Source organism: Echeneis naucrates, chromosome 21 (assembly GCF_900963305.1).
Source record: "Echeneis naucrates chromosome 21, fEcheNa1.1, whole genome shotgun sequence".
NCBI lineage: Eukaryota > Metazoa > Chordata > Actinopteri > Carangiformes > Echeneidae > Echeneis > Echeneis naucrates.
The window spans coordinates 13,204,028-13,230,388 of record NC_042531.1 but is presented as its reverse complement, the minus strand read 5'-3'; the positions used below and the strand labels follow the sequence as shown (position 1 = coordinate 13,230,388).

Here is a 26,361-nt window from a genome sequence, read left to right as displayed (position 1 = left end):
ATCAAAGTGAAGTTATTGTAAATCATGTGTTTATACACTTTAATAGAGCATATACTTAGAGTTTACCATTTTATAAAATTGTCTGAAATATAAAAGAAAATATGCAGCAAATTCATGCATATGGAAAACATTTTCCACGGCATGATTTATAAAGCAAATATTAAATATTTGTTTGTCACACGGCAATAGTAGGAGCATCATTAACCTCAGCATGCACAAATAATAAACTAATCACTCAGATGCCACAGAAATGCTACCAAAGATAGAACATTCATCTATCCTGTGAAAGTATACAAATGTTCAGCGCATAGTTGCACTGACACACACGTGCATTATTACTGCTAGGGTTATGGGTTAATGTGACAATTCATCATACAATGGATAGCTGTGCAGCAAAAATAGACAACACAGGTGGACGTGGTTGTTTGTACCTATATGTCGGGAGAAGGGGAGGGGCGGCAGACATTCAGTCTGTAGCGCACAAGCAAACATTGACAGAGAGATACAACTACAGGAGATTGTAAACTCTGCTCATCTGGTGATGACAGTGGATACACTGCGGATGATGTTATTTCAGGCCAAAGCCAGTGAGGGACAACTATTGAACAACGTGGGCAAGATCAGGTTGACGTCAGAGTTCATCTGCCACCAAGTTAGTCTGGATCATATTAGCATATCAGGTAATATTTAATCTGACTGTATTAAAAGCATTAATTGGACTGTAAAGTATGCACTTTGCTTGACCTAAAACAGTTGTATGTATTAATGAAGCCATTCAAAACCCTGTGAAACTTTATGCATGAAATAGAGGTTGTCTGATATAGTTTATTACTGTTATTTAGACACGTTGAGTCCATGTGATTTTTTTTTTTTTTTTTTTTGGGTGAGTTCTCATCTGTTTGATACTTATACAGCATAATAACAGATATTAATTAAAAATATTAATGAAAAGAACAGAAGATTATCTTCATACACAAAGGGAACTGAATCATTCATTGCAATTTTCCAAGGCCAAACCACAAGGGTTTAACCTGCTTCAGTGAAAAACAAGCCTTGAGCAGGAGTTTAGCTTTCGAAAAGAATAACATACTGCAGCTTGTCCTGTCAGCCCGAGGCCAGCGTAGTGATCACGTACGCACATGGACACATACGTGTACGTGGACGACAATCTCGCAGGGTGCTGACAACCTGTCTCCTCACTAGCCATTCCCCATTTTATTGAATGATTCATAGAAAGAGAAATTTTCTCCTCTGGTTGCTCTACAGGTAAAGAGTAGAAAGACACATACATACAAACACAAACTCATGGACATCCTCTGTGACTTCGGTCGGTGGATTCCCAGCCAGAATTCCCCATCCAGATGGTAAAAATATAGCAGGTTAAAGTAAACAAATGACACCATCATGTGTCTCTCTGACGGCTACTGATCTACCCTGGTGCAGAACCTCAGTTGCCATCTGCTCAGAGGTCAGTACAAGATGGCTGTGAAACTGGATGAATTTGAAAGAGGGTGTCACCCGAAATCAAGATAAAACTTGGTGGGTGGGTGGCGGGATATAATGAGTTCACAGTTTCTGTTTGACCTGCCATTTCCTTTCACACTTGTTAAGCTGTCAGTTACATACAATAGTTAAAGAGTCAGTTAGATTATAAAATGAACAGCACTGTAATCTGACATGATCACATGCAGATGCGTAGTCCACTCCACTGCCAAAGTCAGCAATCAGTCAAAGATAGACAGATAGATAGAAAGAGAATTACTGTGTCTCTGTCCATCCTTTGTCTCTCTACATGTTGGTCTCTCATTGCTAATATCTGATTCTCTGTTTGTCAAACATGACCCCAAAACACACAGAACATAAAATTAAATTAACAAAAGATATTCATCAAAGATGTCTTGATAAAAATAGAAATGCTAACACTACACAAACTCCACCTCTCAGACTGTCATACTTTGTGCAAAACGCCGTGCAGTTGGGTCGCTATCCTTGTGTGCGTGTCTTTGCATGTGTACGTGTGCATAGAGGGGTTATTTCATCTGCATTGCATCATCACAGGGTAATAATTTAGATTTTTTTTTTTTTTCACTTTTCCTTTTGAAATGAGTTGAGTTGTGAATGTTTTATAAATGGGGCCTTGTGCACTGTGCTGGGAGCCTGTGGCAGTGTGGGGGTGTGTGTGTGTTTCTATGTGGGTGCATGGTAGGGGTCCTTGGGGCCCCTGTAGATTTCTATTCTTGAGTCCATGGGACATAAGCTTGCTCTTAATGCTTCATTTCACCAAGTTGTGAAAGTTGTCCTTTCTTTTAGAAATGCTGAGCGGCGGCCTGATTATCCTGACTGTTTTCCATCTAATCCCAACACTGAACAGTATTTCACAGTGGCACCAGTGTCCTGTTAGGTTGCATGTCATCTGAATATCCAAAACACACACTGATTTAATATTAAGAACTCAGCCAACCCGAGAAACACTAAATCAGAAAATCTAAACAGAAAGCAGTTCACTTAACCAAAACATTGGTTTGAACTATAAAAAACTAAAATACATCCCCCATGGGCTGAATACAATTTAAAACTGGATTTGATTGTTTTCACGATACTCACGTCCATGAACTCCACATTAGCCTTGGGTCCAGTGGCCTCATTCAGGATTTTAATGGCGACTGGAATCTTCACCGTTTCACCTTCTGGGACCCATATACCCTAAATTAAACACACACCAAACAGACAGGGAGTAAGTGCAGAGAATTCAAAGTCCCATTCACCAGCATGTTGTTTAAAGAAAGGTGATGTCGATCTGAAAATGAGCCCGCATGACCCTCACCCTGAATTCCACTACTACATCCAGTTTGAGCCTTTTAAATTGAAGATGTGGGAACGCAAGACAGCACTCAACGAATCTCAGAGTATTTTCTAAAGGTAAGATCGAGACTGTAATATTTCTCTTGTAGTGTTTATCACCTTCATTTCCCTTGGCATTGTTTCGTAGCTGCCTAGACGTGGGACAGTAACTAACCGGCAGGCTAACAAGCAGCAACTTCAGCTATAGACTTAATATGATAACGTGCTGCAGCCAGACAGTATCGTATGCACAGGTGGGGATTGCACCACCTAATATTCTGTAAATTCACTGTACAGGATGTCCACATGAAGTCTGACCTCGATGTAATTCATCTTTTTTCTCTCCCTGTTCTCCCTGTGTCCGTCTCTCAACAGCATACTATCCATCGTGGCATCATGGCTGTAACATGGCTGATTAAAGTGATTTAGCAGCTGCCAAAGTGGTCAAAACATGGAAAAAAGGAGATAAAACAACTGTCTATGCTCGCAGTATTTTTTTTTTTTTTCACTATGTTCCCAATGTGTTCCACTTTAGTTCAGCTGTCATGTGACTGCATATCTCCAGTGAAAGCAGGCCAACACCTCCACTCATAGATTTAAAACACTTGTTCTCTCAAAGCTGTAATTTTCATGTCAAAGCCTTTGCCGTCTTTCCACCTGTGTTGATGCTAATAATTATAAAGTACCCAGAATTACCCCTTTCCACTAAAATGAGTGCACTTTACAGCATTGCAGAAATACTGCATAGTTTTTATTTATTTAGTTTTAGCTTTGTAAGCTAAGCAGTAAGCAGCATTTCCACTGTTTGTTGCAGCAACTTTAGTGAACAATACACCTTTTCATGAAACTGTAGCCTGTTCTCAAATTTATGTAATTTCTTATTTTTCATTTCTTATTTGACCTGGTAATCATTTGTGCTTTCTGGCTTACATTAAAACTCTTCAGGGTGCCTTTAAGTGAAGCATCCCCAAGCAAGATATATTTTGGTGAAAAGTCAGCTAAACTGCACAGCAAAGTCTCAATTTACAAGTTAACCTGACTGCTGAACTTCAACATCAGCCATGACCTTTGGATTGTGCCTGAAATAATGAGATCATGGAGTGAAGCTGCTGAAGTGAGGTTTCTTAGCTCACTGCTTAGCAGGATGTCATCATATTACTGTTGCTCTCTGACTGTGAAATGATCGAACGGTCAAGATTTATTTACCACAATTTGTGTTGTGCTCACCAAGACAGCTAAAGGTTAGTGTAGAATGTAGGGCACACCACTGAGACTCCAAATGAGGCTTTTTTTTTTTTTTTTGTACATGCCTCGGGGTTCTCAGAGAATCCACTGACTAATATGCAAGGTATTCTTTTGAAAAAGAACATACCTCTGGCCCAGAAATGTGCTATAATGTGAATGGTTGGCCCAAAAAATGACCAATGATGATTTTAAGGGAGAGTCTATTCCCTCTCCTTTTACTGCTGTTCTTCTTTACCCTTTTCAATACATTATCACACTGGTGGTGACCTCAGCTACCTCTTATTTTAGTGGTACTGCAGGGGTGTCGATGTCTGCTATTACTTATTCCTTTCATCCACCGCCTCCAGCCCTCCATCTCATTTCCTGCCATTAATTGTCTCCTGTCCTCTCCTCTCAGGAGCTCAGATTTCAAGAGTGTATTCGTTTATTCGGACAAGAGTCAAATGAAAGCCAAGCAACCAGTTAGCATTATTTTATTTTTGTGTGTATTTACCTTGTAAACAGTCCCAAAGGCCCCTGAGCCAAGAATCTTCACCCTTTTCAGTTCTGTTTCTTTCAGTATACGAAGCTGGGCTTGGTTCGGTGCTGTTCCACTTGGTGTTAAAGGTTCCACGAGCTATAACACATCCAGCAACACAGAAGTGAATCACTGAGAGAGTACTGTAACTCCCACAAATTCTACAGTAGGAGATTAATTCAGCACCCACCTCCATTTGTGTACAAATGCATGCATAGTCCTTGTGAAAAATATTTATCATGAGAAAAAAATATTAAACAGTTTAGATCTTTGATATATCACACTGTCAAACACTATACATTTAAGCTTTCAGAGAATCACAATCTTTTTTCTAGTAGATGGTGACAGTCATCATACACCAAGTAAGCAAAAGAGGTAGTCCTCTCAGTGTTTCTCACTATTTCTAATTTCCAAGATCTCATGATGTAAAACTCAACTTTTATCATAACGACAGTTACCATGGAGAAACTTTAAATTATGACTAAAAAGAGGTGTTTCTTCCACAACTTGCTTCCAACAGCATGGATTGAGACCCTGGAGTGCCATTATCATTTCAGTATCAATTGTGAAAGATCTAAGCAGTAGAGAAATGGAGATAGGTGGACGAATAGTGCAAGAGAAGAGGCGAGGGGGATGTGGATAATTGCGCAGCTTGAAAAGGAGTTGATACTTTTGTTTTCTCATTACTGTTCAAGTGGAGAAACGAGCAGATGAAATAGCTAGTGAGAGAGAAAGATTATGCGTGGGGAGGTAGGGAAGAAGATGTGCAGAGGGAGAGGAACTGTGGCAGCAACAACAGCAACAAGACAGCGATGGAGAAGTGAGCAACTGAATTAGTCAGAGGTTGCAAAAGCGTAAAGGAGGGAGCAATATAAGGAGAATTAGGAAAAGAGTGGAAGATTAGAGAGGGAGGTGTGTGTGTGTGTGTGTGTGTGTTGGGGGCAGCAAAGAGAGGGAAACGGAGAGCCAGCGTAAATCAACCTGGCTGTGGTCGGCAGCTTCTGTCCCTCTGGCTCATGGTTGCCATTTGATTAAAAACAATAGTCATTCTTCATTTAAATGGAATAACAAATCAGTGTCTGCAGGGTGTAAACAAGAAGGGTGGGGGAGACACAACACATAAACAAACACACACAAGACAATACAGCTATCTTAAGAATTACCCGCCCGTTCAAACATACACACACAACAATGCGTTATTCCGCTGCAAGGGAACTGTCCAGTTTTGGTGGTGCTGAAGATGGGTTGTGTATGGGCCACGGCAAAGAAAATTGGAGCTGTCCACCTAATCACTGTACACTGCGGTGCTGAAATCAAACTGTTTGCTATGTTGTCACGCTGCAGCAGAAGAAAATAATGGTGTTAAAGTGCTGTTTAAAATATCTTTTAACCTCAGATCTTAATTCCTGAATTTTGACCATCAACTGACAAACATTGAATTTTATGAAGGTGGAATTCTATAGGACTCCTTTGGGTTACATACACATAAAAAAACACAGCTTGCTCTTAAATAATAAGCGACATGATGTGTCCCCTGTGTGAATATTGAGTCATCAGTATTTTAGAAGTAGTATTTCTTTGATACCATTGTTTCCCTTAAGTAAACTCTAAGTATCTTGTTTTTCATTATCATTTTTTAAGAGATAATGATGACAGTAAAATTAGGATTTGATCCCCTGCTATATTAGCTGAGGCCATTATTAAATTCATAAAATTCTCACTTTTGAGCCAAAATTGCACAAAATATGCGACCATCTGGTTCATAAGTGCTAACATGTATGAAACTAGTCCACACACATGGTTTGATGATCCACATGACCCCTGTGAGGTGTGTGTGGGAAAAAAAAAAAAAAAAGGTTTCAGTAAGGGCACCTTTTGGAAACATTCCACACTACTTTTGGAGCAGCTGGTAGAGCGCCAACCTGTTAGTAGAGTTATGGCAATTTGGAAGAAAGATGATTGGCAGCATAAATGCATAAATTTCTGTAATGATGTGCTGTTAAAAAAAAAAAAAAATGTTTTTAGACATCAATAGAGAGCGCACACTTGGTTACCAAATATTATCGTAGCATTGGGTATGACATTGTGTAGGAAACAGACAGTAGCAGCATATGTGAGGGAAATGTAAGTAAAATAATGAGGCTTTTGAGCAAAACTTTTCATTATGGAAGCCATCAGCACCGGCATTGCTTTCATACTCTTCTGCTCTGAAGAGAGAGAAAGCACTGAAAGAAGCCCTTGTTTGCACTATGGAGCCACAAGTGCATTAGATGATGTACTCTTCTCGTTTTAACACACACACACACACACAAAAGAGTGCTTTCTTCTCTTCCAGTGGCATGGTCCCTCTCCTCTTCCTAACGGGAGAGTCCTTGCCAGTGTGCAACGGCAAAGTCAACACCTGAGCCTCAGTGTCTGACACTGTCTCCCTCTCCACAGTTACCATCTGGAAACACGAAGGCTCATTCTCTTTTCTCTCTCGTTCAGTTTGACTTGATCTTGTTTTGCACAGTATGCATCCCAAGCATACGCACGCACAAACGCTTTCTCAGACACACATCTGCACACAACAATGAAGCTGCACTAATTCAGACAAATGTACTCAGGCATTCTCAGTTTTTTTGATCTGGTTTTCTTTTAAAATTAAGGGAATATTCATCCTTTGCACATAACTGACAGTGATGTGCATAAGACGAATATTTCTGTCAAAGATAATTCCTGCACTTCACTGAAAAAATCTTTTGTGTTTTCAAGAGGCACTGTCTTCAATAACTTTCCATTAATTCCAGAGCTTTCTGTGTCCGTACAATGCTTTCCATGTTTTTGGTTGTCTCAGCTGCAGCAAGATTTGTAACCAGTGTTGCTTAAAATGTGGAGTCACCCATGCCCTTGGTTTCCCAATCATGCTCAGTTTCCTGCCAACACTAACTTTAAGTGCTATGAGCAGCAGTTTCTCTCCTTATTTAATGTGTTTTTCATCCACTACTCTGCTGACCTCTGTCTCCAGGAAGCGACGAAGGGCTCTCTTCTTCTTTATGTTCTTCCGGCGCACAGACACAGCTACACTCAGGACCATGATCACCACCATGAAGAGGCCGCCAATCACCCCCGCAGCGATGAGAGGTGTTCTGAAGACAAGAAAGTGGAAAGAAAGAAATTTAATGAGTAGATGATGAAGACAGAAGAGGAGGACAGAAATGAGGAAGCATGACACACTGGCCTCAGGAGGACAGATACGATGACAGAGGGGAAGGCGGGATGGACAGGTTGAAAAGGTTGAGTAGGTGTGAGGAGTGTGAGAACAATAAAACAGATAAGGGTTGGCATCATCCTGATCCCACCAAGTGCACACACTCAAAAACAAGCAAAAAACAAAGACAAAAAGGCTTTCTCTATAGTATATCCTTAAAAATCTCTCTACCTTCAACTGATGCCTGCTTTTGCTGTGAGTTTTATCTGGTAACCAATATCCCTCCATGTTCGCTCATTAAAACCAAGGCTGAGATCAAAAACATGGAAATAACCATCAAAGTGAATTCTTAGCCCCACACTGACGCTGTCATTTGAAACCGAGACTCTCAGTAATTTTCCTGATAGGCTCCCCGATCTCTCCAAAGGGCTGTTGCCGAAGTGGGCAGGAAGAGTCGCTGCCCCTATTTTTTCCTGTAATGAAAGAATCTAATTTGGTCAATGCATATGCTATTCTGCTCTGCCCTAAATCAGTGAAAAAGGGCTATTATTCAGGACTCTATATCGCCCACTGCCAGGATGCACCCCATAAAATGTTACTGTCATCAGCTGGCTTCATGGAAAGTGAAGAACTCTGTATCTCTCCCTTCATTCCTCTTTTTGGTCGCATAGGGAGAAAATCACACAGTTTAAGACTTACAACCTGCCCATGTTAAAGAGCTGGTGAGAACCAACGCCTGACTAATAAATCAGTCCTTTCATGAAATCATGCTGCTGTCCACTAAATGTGAAGGTAGAAACAGGAGATGAGTACTTTATCTTGTTAGTACCAACACTTTGAGTTAAACTTTGGTTTAAGCACACATTACAACAACAACAACAACAACAACAAAAATGTAAGGCAGTATTTTATAGGTGATGGCAGACCACGATCAGTCTTAATACTAATTTAAGATGTGGTACCTTAATATTTAGCCAACAGATAAAAGAATCACCTCTCATTTCACTCACTGCAAGAAAGAAAGAGTGTTGAAACATTCCTTTAAAAAATAATTTCAAGGAATCTTCAACAAAAAATAACAGTTTTTTGAAAAAATAACTAAAAATAAAATGTTATTGTTTTTTTCAAACACAACAGGAAAAAAAAAGTGTTTATGCAGCATATGAGAGCATTTTGCTCCACTTGCAGGGGATACAATGATGTGTGTTTAAGGCTGTGGACTTTTTATTCAACATTATTATCTCTCTCCTACATAAATGCGGTTATCTGGTCAAATAAACCCCAACAACTCGCACAAGAAACAAAAAGTCCCAGCGCTCCTTGAACTTGAGAGAAAGACCACCGAAGGCCAGCTCTCAGTAACTAGAAACGTAATTGCTCTTGCAAAGAGAATTCACATATATACGGTGAGTCACTTAGACAGGCCACAGAAGATCTGCTGTAGATCATCCAATCCAATTCACACACTTGCTCTCTCTAAATGACATTAACAGGCACCCTGAGTGATCACATGAAACCTGATCGTACTGCCTACTAATGTACAAGATTACCCAGCAAGTCACACCGTCGGCAGTGCATTTGATCATGTTGAATGCAATGTTTCTCCAATATCACAATGAAAGTAGTAAGTTGAAAAGAATCAATTAATCACACACGGTGACAATGAAGGGGACATAGATGTTTTAGATAAGAAGAACTCGCATCGTGTAGAGCAAAATGAAAACTGCTGCTAAACGTAAACGTCTTACGGGGCTATTACCTGTAAAGTTTATCGAACTGCACGATTAGTATCTGGTACAAGTTAGAGACAGAAAGTGATTAGTTCGGCTTCATCAGATAAGCATACCTGTACATGACACATGCTAATGCCAGGTTGAATGCTGGCCTTTGAAGGCTCAGTGTAATCATCCGTTGTGATAAGCCGCTTTCATTTGTGTTCAGAAGTCAATACATCCAGCAGGTAACCGATTTCCAAGATGTGTGACACCTTTAGGGTTCGCTGGGATTCCACTGCTGCATCCTAGCCCCAGATATCAGAGATCTGATAAGGCCTACTCTGCTCACAAGGTCAGCTGATAACTACATTTCCTCAGCTGCTGCAGTTCCCCTTCAGACTGTTGGCAGTGTCCCGACAACTGTTTTAGGAGAAAAAGAGCCCTACTCTAAAAGCCAGGAATGATTATCTCCAAATTGTAAGTGTTGTTCAGCATCCATTGGTCTTTGCAAAAGATTGATAATACTGAATAACAATCAGAAGGTACTTCCTAGTTGTTCATCAGCTTGTCCATGTATTTACCTCTATACCTCAATGGCTACCCGCTATGATGAGGCAGTTTGTGTTTCCATTTTGTTGATCTGATTAAAAAGTAAAAGGTAATGTTTTACTTTGGAAAAGTGCCCCATCAGGATAACTGTTTTGCTGTAGATCTCCAGAACAACCAGAAAGTCCTCTACTGTTGACTGCTCACTCTATTTATTACCTTCTCCCTTCTTTTTATTTTAGTCATACCGCAAACACCCAATCCAACAATTCTTAGTGCCACCTGATGCCAGACTGTTTCTCTTATGAAAATCCATTTGCTGTAAACTATTAGCAGCAATTTGTTCCCTTTTCTCTCCCATAGCCTCAGAACAAAAGCTAAAGTGCTATCAATTTATCAAGAACAAGGCAAATTGCTTATTCTCTCTCTCTCTCACACACACACACACACACACACACTAACACAGCCTCAAACATGCATATCACAGAGTGGCTTGAAGGACACTTTAGGGCCTTAGAGTTTGTCATTAATCAGAAACTCTGTTTTCTGTGATCTTGGGTATTCTTTGTGTGTGTGTGTGTGTGTGTGTGTGTGTGTGTGTGTGTGCGTGTGTGTGTGTGTGTGTGTGTGTGTGTGTGGGTGTGTGTGTGTGTGTGTGTGTGTGTGAAAAGAATACCTGTCCATCCAGCCAATACAGTCTTGCAGTCTTGGCCCAATGCAACTAAGGAAACAATACAGGACAAGTAGAAAGTTAAACAACAGACACTTGGGCAATTTTTTGCTTGACACAAAGCTCAAAATGATCAGGCCCTGAAGAGAGTCGAACAAAGCAATCATTAATAGACAATCAAAACACCTTCACACTGGTGGCCTGGTTTCATCCTGTAGTCCTGTCACTGGGAAGAGCTGTGATGGATTTGTTCTAGCTAAATTTAATGATGTATCTGCTTATCAGCCCATTCAGACATTACATTAATGAGCGGTTGTCCACAATCTGCGCCTGCACTTATTCTATGTAATTTGCATTATTAAACTTTTTTTTAATCTTCATTTTCTTTCTCATTTATTTATTTTTTCTTTCTCTACTTTGTTGGTTTATGATGCAAGCCTTTTATAACCTAAAGTAATATTAAGTAAGATAAAATAAAAAATTACCTTTTATATATATATATATATATGTATATATATATATATATAAAATAGAGCAAATAATTAAGCCCAGGGTTTGCATTGGGAACTCCCTTTAAATGAAGCTGTTCAATCAACAATCAGCCTGGATGCATACTGTATGGAACATTTATTTATTTATTCATTTATTTATTTATTCAAAGTAACTTAGTTGTTTCAAGTATAGACACGACAATGTAACATGAGCCACAATTTATAGATCTCTCTTATCTGCCCACTACACTTTCTATTACTGTCTGTCCAAAGATACAGTGTCTGTGTCTATGTGCGAGTGTGTCAGGGTAAGCAAGTATTTGTCTCAGTGAGACTGCAACGTGTCACACTTTTTCATAAATGGCGAAAATTACAAAGAAGTAATTTTATTTCTTTTAGTCTTTCATTCTCCGTTGTGAACAATTCAAAGGAAGAATTACAAAAAAGGTTGCACCCTCAAAGCCATGGCATTGTGCAGCAGCAGAAAAGAGCATCAGCAAACCCTTCTGTTTTCAGGATGTCTGTGGGTAAATCTGAAAATATGAAGTGAATTCTAAGTGTTCTAAGAGCTGCCTTAGAAGTAACTTCTTTCTATGAGTCTCTGCAGTTTCAGAATGATGAATTACAAAGTTGCCTTCTCTTCTGATGAAAAGCAGAGATTTCTGCTGAAAGTGTCACCTGTCCTGTTCCATGTGTAGTGTGCACTCGTTGCATCACATGCCCTGACTGACAGACTTAATGGTTTCGAGTCTTTAAAATCCTCAGAAAGTAAAAGATTGGATTTTCTCCCTGAGGCTGCTGGGTCTGTCTCTGTCTCTTCTTCTTCCCTGTCACTCCCTCAGCTTGTGTTTTAGAGGGGTGGACCTGATTATAAAGCTGTCAGCCTGGTGTTTTCCATTTACAGCAACATTGTTATGCTTAAACAAGCTGGAGCTTTGCCTTTCACGAGGGGAGAAATAACATACATGGAAGTGACTTAAGCTCCCTGCGGAGTTAAATACAAAATGACGTCTCACCCTTGTGTAATACTACATTGAGCGATCAGTGGCTAGCGAGCAATGGGGAGTGGCAATGTATTTCACCGACTCCTCTCACTTTCAGTCTTTGTCTCTTTTATCCTGCAACATGTTGGACCATCTTTACATGTCTGCAGGGCCTGAATCTGGTTGATTTAGAAAGTATGACCATGTTCTGAAGGTTCGGTCAAGACCTTTTGTTCGAAAAGAGTATGAACCGGGATTGGGATAAAGCTCAGTATCGTAATATATTGTTTTTATGTCATTGTATAAAGTATTTTATGTTTTTTTTTTTTTTGGGTGAAAACTATTTTTTTTCCCTAAAGAGGTGTCTGCTCAATTCACTAATTGAGCACAAGGTCAGAATGAAGTTACTGTTGAGATTGACAGCAAAACGCGCTCATTAGTTTTGTGTAACAATCGATTCTCCAATTGATTTTCTTCAAACTAAGCCCTCATGGCCTCACTCAATCTTGACTATTAAGCTGTAAAAATGTTCTATGGGGTTGCAATAATTAAAATGTTGACAGCACTGAACAAACAACACTAGACCAGTGGTTTTGTTTTACTAAGCAGAAATGTATCACTCTATTGATGTTATGGTTCATTTTCGAGGACAACACTTACCCCTGGGTGCAGTTGATATGGCAGGGGTGGCATTCATTGTTCGCTTCGGCATACTTGAAGATGAAGCTGTTGGCACCTTGAACGCCATCGGGACATTTTTCCACACAATTTGGACCATCCTTGAAATGAAGACACTTCACACAATGCTCTGGGCCCTTTGAGAAGTGAGAAAGTTCAGCTGGTGATTTTCAAGGCATTTAACCAGCAACCACTCTCATTTATTTACTATTATAAAGATAATCACTTAAAGCATGGGTTTAAAAAACTATCTGGATTGACAAAAAAATGTACTTGGTAGTTTCTTCCGCAAGTAAAAGGTGTCATTCCAGACAACTTATACTTTTAGAGACACTCTGACTTCTTCACGACTGTTGGGTGTGGAGAGAGAAAACGTCTTTTTTGAAGTCATCACTGGTGAGTGTGGCTTTCTCTGGACATCTCAGACACTCAGAGATGTTTAGGTGACAGTTAGTTGTGAAGTTTTAACTCCAGACTTCCTGTGTGTAGAGTGTATACCATAACTTTACTTACATTATGAAGTCAAGCATAAAGGAGAAATCAGCAGTGTTGCAAATTTTAGTAGATGCCTGCTGTACTCCCAGTTTGTAAAATAGACTGATTGATGGGTAAATTTCCATGTGATCGACTTGCCTAGTGGAATATTTATAGATTGAATGGTTGCGCTTGAATCTTTCCAGTTGCAAAAAGCAAAGGAGCAACGGCATGACGTACAAGACAGACCGAGAGAGTGGTGAGAGACAAGGAAAGTGAAAAAATAAGTGCAGTGCAGTAATAAGGGGAAGTGGAGGAGAGACACTGGACGTAAATGCAGCATAACCGAGAAGGGGAGAGAGTCAGTCAGAAAGAGAGAGATGTGATGTGAATAGGAGAGAGAAAAAGAGAAGAGAACGAGGGATAGGAGGAAGAGCAGACGAGACACATAAAGCAGTGTGAGCGGAGCAAGCAGATAATAACCATCGCTCACAGCACACACAATGACCATAACAATCCGCCTAGAACAGGATTTATGGAGCTAATATAGGCAAGGGAGGAGGTAGGGGAGGAGAAGAAGAGGCAAAGAGCTCTTCCTGACAGGACTTGTAACATCTCCAGGCCTAAAGGAACATCTCATGGACAAACACACACAAATTGTACATAAACAGAGTGATTGAAAATCCTATCAACAAAAATATATTTCACTGACTGTGTGTACACCCATATACATATATGCAGTACATCCTGTGCATGACAAATATAGACGAGACAGACACCCACATAAATACATGTGTGTGTTTGTGGGTATGAATGTGCATACACTAATACCTCTGCCAGCATTCTGTTAACTTCTGTGTGTGTGTGTGTGTGTGTATATGCCTTCTCTCCAGTATAATGATATAAATTGGAAATCTCACTGCTCTCACTGGCTTTAGTGTTTAGCTACGTACTTTTATGAGTGTCTTCCCACCCAGAACTAATGGTAGGTGTGTGTATATGTGCGTGCATCTAGTAATCCCTTCACGACGGCAAGCAAGTCAAAGTATGTGACAGAGCAAACAAACACTGTTTAGACCAGCAGGCAACTAGAGCATCCAAAAAATGTCAGGGATGCACCGTGTTTGCGACCAAAGTACCCTGCTGTAAATTTAAATTGGTCTGCTTGCGTGCTTAAAGCTGACGTTTATGTGCGATGCTGTTGGATATGTGTGTCTGTGCCTGTTGGTGTAAGCCCCGTCTTTTCCCTCCCTTCCACGCAACTACACAAGTAATAGAGGAGGCCTGACCATGGCTCTTTATGGTGTCAGGGCTTATAGTCAACGCACAGCCACGTGAAAGATGAGGTACACCAGGAAGGCATTACAGGATGTGTTACTATGACGCACAATCAAGATCCTAAGAAGTCATAAGTGATCTCACCACAAATGAATCTTATTTTCCAGCTCAGTATGATTTCCAGGATGTTGACTTAAATAGCATATGCGTATGTATGGTATTTGTACATCTGCAGCAACATACTGACAGAGGGAGGTGCAGTAGCACATGAGACTTGATGGATAGAGGGATGTGGTGTCAATCTCAGGTATACAGCTGGAGACAGACATTGGAAATGAGAGGACGGATGAGATCTCCGTCTTTTCTAACCCAAGGAAGTTTTTTAGAACAATATTGTATGTACTGGAACTCCCGATCCTCTGTCACCTTACTCAACATCACATTGTGAAGGAATTGGCATTAAACACATTTTTCAAGGTAACGTATTTTGTAGAAAATAAGTGCTTTACTGGAGTTAACTGGAGTAAATTATGTCTTTTCACATTGAGCATCAAGCCTATAGGTCAATCGAATCACTGCATGAGCTGTAATGTAATTTCTTAGGGCACTAAGGTCAGAACAATATTGCTGCTTTCCATTTGTGTAACTGTGCTGGATTGTGTATTTGACGTCCAACAGTTTCCATGGGTACATTTTCATTATAAATACACACGTAAACACAGCAAGGCACAGGCACAAGCACGCTCACAGGCTGAAATGTTGTATGAAAATATAAAGTGCATGTACTGTACATGAAAATTACAGATGGGCAAAATAACAGGCTGTTTCCAGGAACTTCCATATATATACTGCAAAAACAAGCATATTTAACAGGAAACTTAATTGCTGGCTTGACAATGTTTCGAGGCAATGTTTGTTTTTGATGAATAAGTGATGATAATTTATTAAAGTGAGCACAGTCACCACGGGGAAGATGGGATGGACTGCAGGTGAACAGGTTTGAATGGGATCTATGGTTAGGCTTAGGCCAAAAAAAAAAACAAAACTAAACAAAACAAAATTTAAAAAAAAAAAAACACTTTTGGTAAGGGTTGTGAAAATGTAATTTTGTTGAAATGTAATTAGGAATCTTGTGCCCGAAGCCAGCATAAAGTTTTTCTATATTAAAACAGACGCCATTCTCTGTAGTCACTACACATACATATTAAACTGTGAGACTGGATAGTCAACAGCTATGTATTCTGGGATCATTTTATTAATGTATCCAGTGCTGCTATATATTTGCAACTTCAAATTAACTTCGGTATGTTTTATATTATTTGAAAATATATTTTGGTTGCAGCTTAGTTGTATGTCAAGATAATTTTTTGGGGGGTGGGGGTGAAAAAAAAGGTTATATTGAAGCAGTTGCTCACGAGTCATGAATAAACATGAATAAAATAATAAATTGAGACGAAGTAATTTTGCACATGTTCTAATTAAAGGGGTGGCGTGTATGATTTGATTTCAAGCAGTTTCCAATAATGGCACAGAACCTACTGTCGCCTTCAGGTCACAGAATTTCATCAGTCCATAGGCATACATTAATTCTGCATAGTGAACAGCTAAATCTGCTAAAATGATATCAATATTACATTGATCATTATCATATTTGTAGCGGGCAACTTTTAGACTACTTATTCAATAACTCAGCAAAAAAGAATGATATCTAAATAGAAAAAAGAAAATCGAATCCATAGACATTTCAGAACAAACCCAAAAATGTAATAAGTTTTTGAAATGGATAAATAATTTAAAAAAATGTTTTTCGGTCTCTGACTTCCATACCTCGATTTTCTGAGTTCATGCTTCAGTTTAATAAGAGAAAAAATTAATGACAAAAATGAATTTGAATGAAAGGTCTAATCCTAAGAACTTATGTTATTTCTGTTTTTGTTAGCCCCATTTTCAACATATAAAAATGGGGTTAACAAAAACAGAAATAAAAAAAAAATATATATATATTTTTTTACTGCTTTGGGATTTACATTTAAATAAAAAAAAAAGCTTGAAAGTACGTGTATCTGGGAGGTATCGATTGAAGAGCAAAGAAAAACAAACCGACAAATCTCCTGTAACAACAACAAACACTTGCTCAGTTGCTCACCATAAAAGTGATAGGTTTGGTTCTTGTGCTTGTGGACTCAGATAAACATTTCAGTGTTTTGGGGTTAAAAAAAAAAAAAAAAAAAAAAGTTCCACGCTTCTAAACCATGTTGGACAAACCATCTGACAGGGTGTGATGGGGCACTAAAGACAGCAAAAGACATGCACATGGCCCCTCTGGCTAGCATGTGTCGCACACCATCTCTCTCTATCAAACAGCGAGATAACATTTCATGAGAAAGCGCAGGATCAGAGACCTCGTGTGCCTGTGGGTGTCGCGTCAACGAGAGGCAAACAGAAATGAAGGTCAGGGATTTTTCTTTTTTTTTTTTTTTTCTTTTTTTTTCCCATTGTACAGCTGCTACCGAACAATCTGTCAGCAAGATGCTACGCTTCTGAAAGAGCTTGTGCAACACGAAAATGTGTTGGGAGCACAAACACCATGTGGTGAACACAAGAATAATGATTAGAAAAAGAAGAATCTCCTAATGTGAGCCAGGTTTGGGACCAGAGACCTGACCTTCAAAACGTCTATGGCTAATGGACAGGAGAAGAAAAATGCATTCCCTGGATGAGATGTTGACAGTTTACATAAAAAAAAAAAAGATGAATTACATACACACAAACATCAAACAAATACATAGGCTTTGTGGATTAACAGAACTAATGCCAATCTGAATGAAAACTATCCGCTTCGCCTTTGAGACTGAACATGAGACATAATCAATAGAAAAGCTGAAAGGCACACTTTGACTGTTAATACTCTAATTAATCATAGTTGAAGATAACCACAGGGAATGTTTGCAGCTCTGTATCATTATTTAGTTTGCAAAGAGTGATGCAATGCTATTTGTGGCAGCAACATTATAGGATTTCTTGACTACTGCTCTCAGACAAACTTGTAAAACTGAAAAACTTAAAATAGATAAATCTTTCCTTTTGTTGTGTGTGTGGCTTTCTGTTCATTGTCATGTTATTACACAGATTAATCCTGGCTCTCTGGTTTCCACAGTTTGTCTTTCAATGGCGGCAAAATGCCGCCATGTGTATTGCTTTTTTATGTCGAATGATATTTTTCTTCAATGAAAAGATAGAAGGAAATGTAAATGAGCTGCTCAAACAACAGCCCCCTTTGCTGTTTGTACAAAGACGACAGTGAGGAAAACTAACGCTTCAGTCTGCCTCACCATTGCTGTTTATAGGAGGAAGCTTACCGGACCATGGCAGGTCAAAGAGTCGTCGTCAGCGCGCTCACACTGGGCGTCGCACTCCACACACACTGATCCGTTGGCATACTCTCGAATATCCCTGAGAGGGGAAGAAGAGAGGGATGGAGGGATCAAGAGGGTGAGTAGCACAGAGAAAACGGGGTTGAGCAACAGGAAGAGAAAAAGATTATTTCTCAGATAGAGCCGATGAGGTTCAGCCAGTGCCCGTTGGAGGGAGTTACAATCTCTCAAGTAACCACTCCGATGATTTGAATTTCATGCAATCAATCATTGAAAATCATTCAAAATTCAACCAAATTCATGTAGCTGCCAAAGGCAGAGAGGTTTCCCATTATTCTCGTGTCTTGTTAAGTTGGTGGTTGTAAATCTTAGAGCTCAGTTGTTCTGAGCACCTTAAAAAATTGGAATAACACCTCATTACCGCATCCACCCCTGCCTATTGTGAAAATAATATAATATATGCACATGTGAAATAACATTGACATGATCTGCACAAGCTCAGAAATTACACTTGTAGAGTTGTGTCAATTATGTTGCAGTTATTTACAATGTTCTTCATTGATTTCATCATTTTACTGAGGATAAATTCCAACTGTTTGTCACTGTTATTGTTATTGCTAATGTTATCGCTTGTTATTGTTAATTCTCTCTTCCAATAAAGGCAAATCATGTTTTCTTAGCACAGGCTTATGAATTATCCCGTTTAATCGGTAATGTCTGAATAAGTTTAGAGCCCATGGTGTCATTTTTAGAGAAAAGAAGATTAGAGGTGTTAGTGGCAGATAGATTTGTCTGTTGGAGCCTTGTGTCTTTGAATGTTTACTTTAGAAACAGAGGTCAATATGTTGTAGCATTATGCCGATACACAGACACACACGCACACACGTCTCCTACACCCATAAGCATTGTAGCTAATTAGCTAACTGTAATACTGATAGCATCACTCGGGGGGGTCGGCACAGCTAAAAGGTGCAATACCTGCAAGGGGTGTAACGTTTTCAAAAATCAATTAAATTAAGTGCCTTGTTATTCAATTTCTACAATCCCCTTATTGTAGTAGAACAGCAGAGTGGCCTCCAAAAGTCATTAAATTTGACCACAGTGCGACTGGGTTGGCAATTTGCCTTTGTCACTACAGCACAAGGAGAAAGACTTTTGGGCCCTCCTCTTTTGATCAGTGAAAGGAAACTCAATGTTCTCATCTCAGCAGTGGGGGAAAAAAATGTTGTCGGTCCAGTGGGATCTAAATCAAATTAGTATTAATTATGCTTCATCTGGCCTTCAGAAAACCTTCCAGGAGGATAGGGAGGTAAGCTTTTGTCTGGGTGTGTGCTGGCTGAAAATAATAAAGGCTGCAGTACTGCTAGAAGATATCATTGATTACTTCAGACCTATAGACTGCCGTGTGATGTTCAGCTTTTTTCCGTTTCCTGTATTTTGCTGTTGTAGGACAAAGTTTCACAAACACGTTTGCAGCACATACTAAATCTTTAAAGTGTGGATGATGTGCAAAGTAAACTTTCATTTCAAAAGGCATTCAAAGAAAACCTGTATAATGACAGAAACAAATACAAATGCCCGTATGTTATTTTGAACAATAACATCGAAATTGTTTTGGCTTTGTATGCATTTTCAACATCCATTCAAATATCATTTGAGATATCAGGCAATTCAAGCTCCTCACCATTTTGCTGCTTTCTGACCCATGCTGAGCAGTCAATACACTCAGGTCTGAGATGAAAGAAAAGTAAATGCACAACACAATAAATACTGCATGTTGTGTATTCTGTTGCATATTTTTTGCCTATGTTCTAGTGAACCAGTGAAGCTGAACCGCGCAAATCAAATCGAATTTTCTGAACCTAAAAAAGTTCAAATCTAACCGTCTATCTTAGTTACATTTCAAACACACGAATAATCAAGATTTTAATAAAGATGCATCCTTTGTGCGTTGAAGAGCATTGTATTTTCAACTCAGTCCTCAAGGTTTTTTGTCATGCAAACATGATGAAGTAAAGAAGTTCTGTAACAATTTCATGCATTCCTATTGATATCGATTGATATTTTTCACGCCTGCTGCTAAGCTAAGCAACACCATTATGGAGGTGCTGCAAGAGAAACCATCTAACTGCAGTGATAAATATAGAGACCAAATAATCAGAGGTGACAGGATTATGTATTTCATATACAGTAAGAAGGGTGAAATGTTGGCTGCGGTGGTGACACTGCTGGGCGGTGCTGACGTGCAGGTGGACAGGTAGGCAGGGCGTGGCCCCGTGCGCAAGCAGTGACTGTGACACGCAGTGACACGCCTAGCCCCCCTGCCCTAAAGGCGCTTTCCGCGTCGTCCCCAATCTTCCAATGTGGCTACTCGACATTTTTCAATCAGGTTAGCAGTCTGAAATTAGAAGCACCTTTCCACGAAATTCTGCAAGGCAAAATATCTAAAGTGTTATTAGTAAAACTCACCAGGGGAGCAGATCTCATCAGCTGTAGGTTATCAAACTATACTTCCTTTAAAGTCAAGGGACCCCGATCATTTTGACACTCTGCAGGGGTGCTTTTTAAACCAAGACTTACAGCCACATTTTAAATTGTCCTTTACGCCCTCTGGCTCTTTATATCATTCATAGTAAACAGGAAAAATATAGCTGAATTTAAAAGCCGTAATAAAAAGCCTTGGGCTATTTTTGAACTGACACTAAACTTTTGATGAGCAGGTTGTGTGTCAGGTCTTACTAGCAATGGAGTGGGAATGAAATTCATCCTGCGATCGTTGACTTGGACTGGACCATCAAGGCGGTTTTTGTGCAACATACAGCCACATACAGTACAGGCCAAAAGTTTGGACACACTTTCCTATTCATTTGAATGAGAAGGTGTGTCCAAACTTTTGGCCTGTACTTGGATAGCCAGAGGCAAAATAATCGCATAGTATCCAACAGACAAATTATAATGATTTAACTGTGCTTCTTGTCTCAACCCTCTTAGTACTGTATCTATAAACATATTGACAACAGAATTGGGTGTGGATTTGGAAGCGTTACACACAGAAGCAGATATTCCCGCTCCTGCTATTCCCGCTTTCTCAGCTACTCTTTACTCAAACCAGACGATTTGTCTTGGATTCATATTTTTCACCCCATTTGATCGGTGCAACACATTTTACTGCCGCCTGTCCCTCCTGAAACTTATCGTGAGGGTTTTCCATCAAAAGGGACGATTTGAAGCATAACTTTGTTTGATATTATTACATAACTGAAGACTAATAAAGACCAAACCCCATCCATCATTTCCCTTTAGTGAATATGCTTTTATATTTTTAAATTCATAGCTCACTATGTTAACGCTTATTATACCTCCACTCAAAGAAAAAAAAATAGCTTAAAAATAATGACTTGGTTATCCATTAATTGTCTGGATGTTTTTTTTTTTCACGGAATTGAGTGAAATCTCTTTTATAGTTATTTGAAATATTGCTCCATGCAATCTGAGTGAAAACTAATTTACTTGTCAACTGAATGTGTTCTGTTTACAGTGCGTATAAATATATTATTTCTTTTAATGAATTGGTCATCACAAAACACATTTGACTGCTTAATATCATAGAAGAAATGCTAATGAAAGTGTAAATGAAATGTCTAAAAGCAGTGGGTACAATAAGGGAATAGGGTAAAAAAGAGAAAGTATGATGTAAAACAGGAAAGGAAGGGCTGCAAAGGTGAGGAACAACGGGACACATTAATTAATATACTGTGCTGTAAATACGAGCAGAATATTGTGAACTCATATCCTGTTTTAATGGATGCCTCGAAACAAAAGTGGCTCCTTTGCCTGAAGCCTATGTCCTTTTACTGTATTGTTTGGTGGGTGAGATTGAGTATATATTTTCTCCAACTACATCTGTCATCTAAAATGATAGGCAATGGTTACCACAGAGACCTTTGTTGTCTAAATCTCCAAGGACTGCACATGGGTCTTTGACTCGGATTGGTTGTGTGCAGCTCAGTTCAGTGTGTGTCTACGGCGCAAAGCATATTGCAGCGCATCCATCCTGTTGCTTGAGAATCCATTTGAGTGCCAACATTCAGCGTCGAAGTTGAAGTGTCACATAAATTTTGCTGTCGTACGAGTGAATTGTAGCTAATGTAAGACTTTTTTTTTATGTAATTGCAGGTTATTTTTTAGGGGCCTTATACATAATTGTCATGCCAAAGTTTGCTAAATTCTAGCAAAACAACATGGATGATTGGCCAGTTTTTGTGTCCTGCGAGAACCTTGTACCACGCAGTTAATAATGATCGTCCTCTCTGAAGGTTCATGTTTTGTCCCATTCCAAAAAGTTTTTTTCAGTGTTGCTGTGTTATTATGGAGGTCCTTGCATCTTTTTATTATACACTAAAATGAAACCTTGAATCCCTCTCAAGGAGCTGTTTTACATGTATGAAATTGGGTTTTTTAATCAGGCAATTTTAAATTCTTATTTTATGTGCATTGCGGTGGAGACTAGCGTATTTTTCAATGAATTTTCCATCCTCATGGTTTTTAATCATACTCCTGGGTCGCGAACATGCTGCATCTGGATATGGCAGTTCATGCACCTGCTTAACTCACCCTTCATAAAGGTTGCAGGTATCCACACAGATGCGTCCACGGCTGAAGTATCTGCAGGAGAGGCACTGATCTGGGCCAGGACCCCAACATCCTGCGTCTGAACACAATGGATCACACACCATGTGCTCCCGGGCTGCTCAATACAAAAGTACACACACACACACACAAAAAGAGAGCATTACAAGAGGCAAAGAATTGCATCAATGTTAAATACAGTTTTGATTAGATGATTCTATGAACAGATACTGCCCAAAATAATCTAGGCATAAAAAAATTAAGCCAAAATTAAGATAAAAGATTTATATAATAGATGTACTTGAGAAGATTCATTTTTTTTCATTCCACAGAATAGCTAATCATTTGTGGTGGCCTGTAATAGATGGTTTTGTGAGGTGACCAAACAATGGTAGAAGTAATTGCAACAACAGGAGAATGGCTGTGAAGCTCCGAAACATACCGAGGGACCATCATCTTCATTGTCAGCAAACAAGAAATTGATAAACAACAAGCACTGAACAATCACAGAATATTTACCTTTACAGATCAACTGAGAGGTCTAATATTGTACGTTCTATATTAGTGTACATAGTTTATGAGCGTGTGTACAGTACAGTGTGATGTGGTTCTTTGTGGGGTGAGCAAAGCTGCTTCATTTCAAAAATGTTAACTGTTGAAGTTTAAGTGTATACTGAACAGACACCGATTATTAACTTATTCAGTATTATTGATTACGATTTTTTTGGTGGCAATCCAAAAATGTTTGCTTTCAACACAAAGCTGCACACGTGCGCAGCACATTAACAACCGCTGGCTGTTTGGCTAGCCTTGTAGAGATACACTAAAAGCCACCTTTGATTTACAATGATACAGGTGTAAAGATTGCAGGTTTCATTTACTTTGGATTGCACTCAGTCATAAAGAGAAAAAACCTCTTTCTCCTACCCCATTCATACTGAACAATCCGCGTGCTGTTCTCTGTGTGTCTGAGTCTGTTTCTTCTGTAGTACCAACATACTCAGGCCATTACATCTACTCTGTTCTATTCTCTTCTTGTGTCTTCGTCTTATCTCTGTTGCGTCTTTGTCCCCTCTCATCACTCGGTTCTACAAAGGTTGGTACATCTGAGAACATTATAGTGACAAAATGAGAATGTTGAAGAGACACGGCGACAGCACTGCAGATACACTTGGAACTTTTATCATCCCATCTGTGTCTGACATGATTCAGCCCCCCATCAGTGGATTTCTAAACTAAGACTGCATGTCCGCCGAGTTCTCTTCTCTTCTCCCTGAATGTTTTTGAGGTCTTGGCCATATGCAAGCCAGGGGCTATGCTTGAGTGCCCGCCATGGCAATCATCAGAATGCTAAAACATTCTGACAGAAGGGTCCTGATATGTGGAGAAACCAGAAGTCAAGTGCTTTTTTGTGCGCAGAGGATGAAAGCTTTGCCTTTCACATGAGACAGAACGGCTTCTGTTGGGCTTCCTCTGCCATAGATGAACCGACCAGGCAGAGGGAAAGGTAAGGAGAAGGAAGTTACTGGAAAAAGGAAACAAACAAAGGAGGAGGAAAGGTTTGGTAGCTTTTTAACTATTCAGCAAGATCAAAAAGATACCATCTTCAGATGTTTCTGACATGGTCGAAAAACAGAGCCCAGGGGGCTGGAGTTGACAGGTGCTGATTTGAATCCCAGACAGTATGACTGTAATAAGAGCTTGTAACTGGGAGGAAGGGAAAATAAAAAGAGCACAAAGAAAGAGTAAGTCAAAAATGAAAAAGAATAGAAAATAAAGCAATAAGTGAACAAACACAAACCTGTCTGGGGACTGTGCTGATAGTTAATGATTAAAATGGGTGAGGGAAAAGGTGTAGGTGGAACTCAACTGTCTGCACTTTCATGCACCTCTTCCCTCTCTGTCAAAGGCAGCTCTGAAAATAAAGCAGGGCAGCTGAAAAAGGTGGCTATGAGTCATCTATTTGAATAATACATCATGTAGATATAATATGAATTCTATTTTTGAAAAATATTTCAGAATACTGTGCAGTGCTTTGCTAAAATGTGGAAGGAGATTTTTATGCTGGTGTTAAAGATCCCTCTGATGTAACCAATACAATCTGTGACTTACATGTTAGAAAGGCCACCTGCTTGGACAGGTGTTTGCATTCACATCAACTATGGCTCTGAGGTAGCAAAAATCCAGCAGCTATCATCACTCTGTTTATTTACACCTGTAACACTTGTGTCTCCGAAGTATCGCCAATGGACTTTTGAAAATGAAATGATTAAGTTCTTGGCACATATCTCAACACTTAGAATAATAAATGTTTCTGAAGGTGAAAGTCAAAGGTACTTTTTTTTTTTTTTAAATATGTAGATCAAATGTAAAAATGTGACTTTTTATACTATCTGGAGAATGCAAGCAGTCACTCTGCTTGCTACAGCAATATGGCCAACTAGCCTAAAAGGCTCGCAAACCCACACACAGCTTCACATACTCTGTGTGTAGAGCTATGCAGGCATCAGCTCAGCTCAAACTGGACTCCATGTCATAATATCGATGACATAGGTGCAATTCATCGCACCCCGAACGTGTGTGCAGTTCGTGGCCTTTGAAGACATCAATGAGAACGCCGTGGCTATGAAACTGCTCTTTCCAGTTACGGCTTGTTCTGCGGAGTGTATTCAGACCTCTACTACCGGTGCACTTTCTCGCCAGAGGTTTGACCTTTGTGAAGAGTGTGAAGAAAACAAAATCCTTTTCTGTCTCCCCAAAGTCTTGACCTGAAAAACATCATTATGAAGCAGTGACATTTTAATTGCTAATGAGCTATCACCGAACACCACGTATAAGAACTCCATCGCAGCATGTAAGCTGTTGTTTTGTCAGACATTTGCCTTGCTGCAGTTTTCGTGACTGGATCCTTGGGCTTTATCCTTTTTCCTTTAAAGTGATCCATACTAAAATAATAATAAAAAAAAATATCTTAAAATTCTGATGAAAACTAACCAAAATTAGATTTGTTTCTCATAGAAAAGATTATGATATCCCCAATCTCATGCTTTTATCTTATGCCAAACTCAGACTACAAAAATTCAGTCTGATTTTCACATGTTTCAGTTGTGGCTGACAACAATGAGCATCTGTCATCCTATTGGCTGACAGAGTGCTCTGATGTGTTCATGTAAACATGGCGAAAAGAAACAGGGATGCTGCAGAAGCGTTGTTCATTGAACTGTGGCGACAGCATCCCCGCCTTTGCCGCATCCTCTAGGGCCAAAATGCTGTAGCCATGACTGACAGTTTCTCATCACGCCTCACTGATGACCTATGAACTCGTGCAGGGCCGTGAAAGATGATTGTGTCAGGGTCATACTTAGCATTGCCAGTCTCCTGATCGAGACGCGACATGAATTTAGGCCACTGTTGTTTAATCTGGCACAGTAAGCATCTTAAAATGAAAGTACTGTTATTGAGTGCTATGGTGAAACAGCAGTGACGGCGCCCTTGATTACACATTTCTCCAAACACCTGGAGATATTTATACAGTTCATCACTCACGCTCACAACTACATACAACTGTAAATAAAGAGGCATGCGGTGACCCCCTGTTGTCTGTCTGTGCTGTCCTGACAGAGCTGAGAGACCTGACCTTTTCCAGCCCCTCCTACTGTAAGCTCACTCAAGTGTCTACACGCACATGCATACACACTGACGCACACATGCAGAGCCACGCCAAGGAGAG

The 26,361-nt window shown here is 39.6% G+C and overlaps 1 protein-coding gene across 2 annotated transcripts in view; it reads right to left on the bottom strand.

Moving 5' to 3' along the window:
- erbb4b (erb-b2 receptor tyrosine kinase 4b) overlaps positions 1-26,361 on the bottom strand; it is a 265,152-nt gene that overhangs the window by 43,472 nt on the left and 195,319 nt on the right. For both annotated transcript variants that reach the window (XM_029530171.1, XM_029530172.1), the window contains exons 13-19: positions 22,617-22,749; positions 17,988-18,081; positions 12,859-13,013; positions 10,731-10,775; positions 7,599-7,731; positions 4,580-4,702; positions 2,605-2,703 (exon numbers count right to left, since the gene is read on the bottom strand). In XM_029530171.1, coding sequence (XP_029386031.1) covers positions 2,605-2,703; positions 4,580-4,702; positions 7,599-7,731; positions 10,731-10,775; positions 12,859-13,013; positions 17,988-18,081; positions 22,617-22,749 — 782 coding nt within the window. The remainder of the gene's footprint in view (positions 1-2,604; positions 2,704-4,579; positions 4,703-7,598; positions 7,732-10,730; positions 10,776-12,858; positions 13,014-17,987; positions 18,082-22,616; positions 22,750-26,361) is intronic.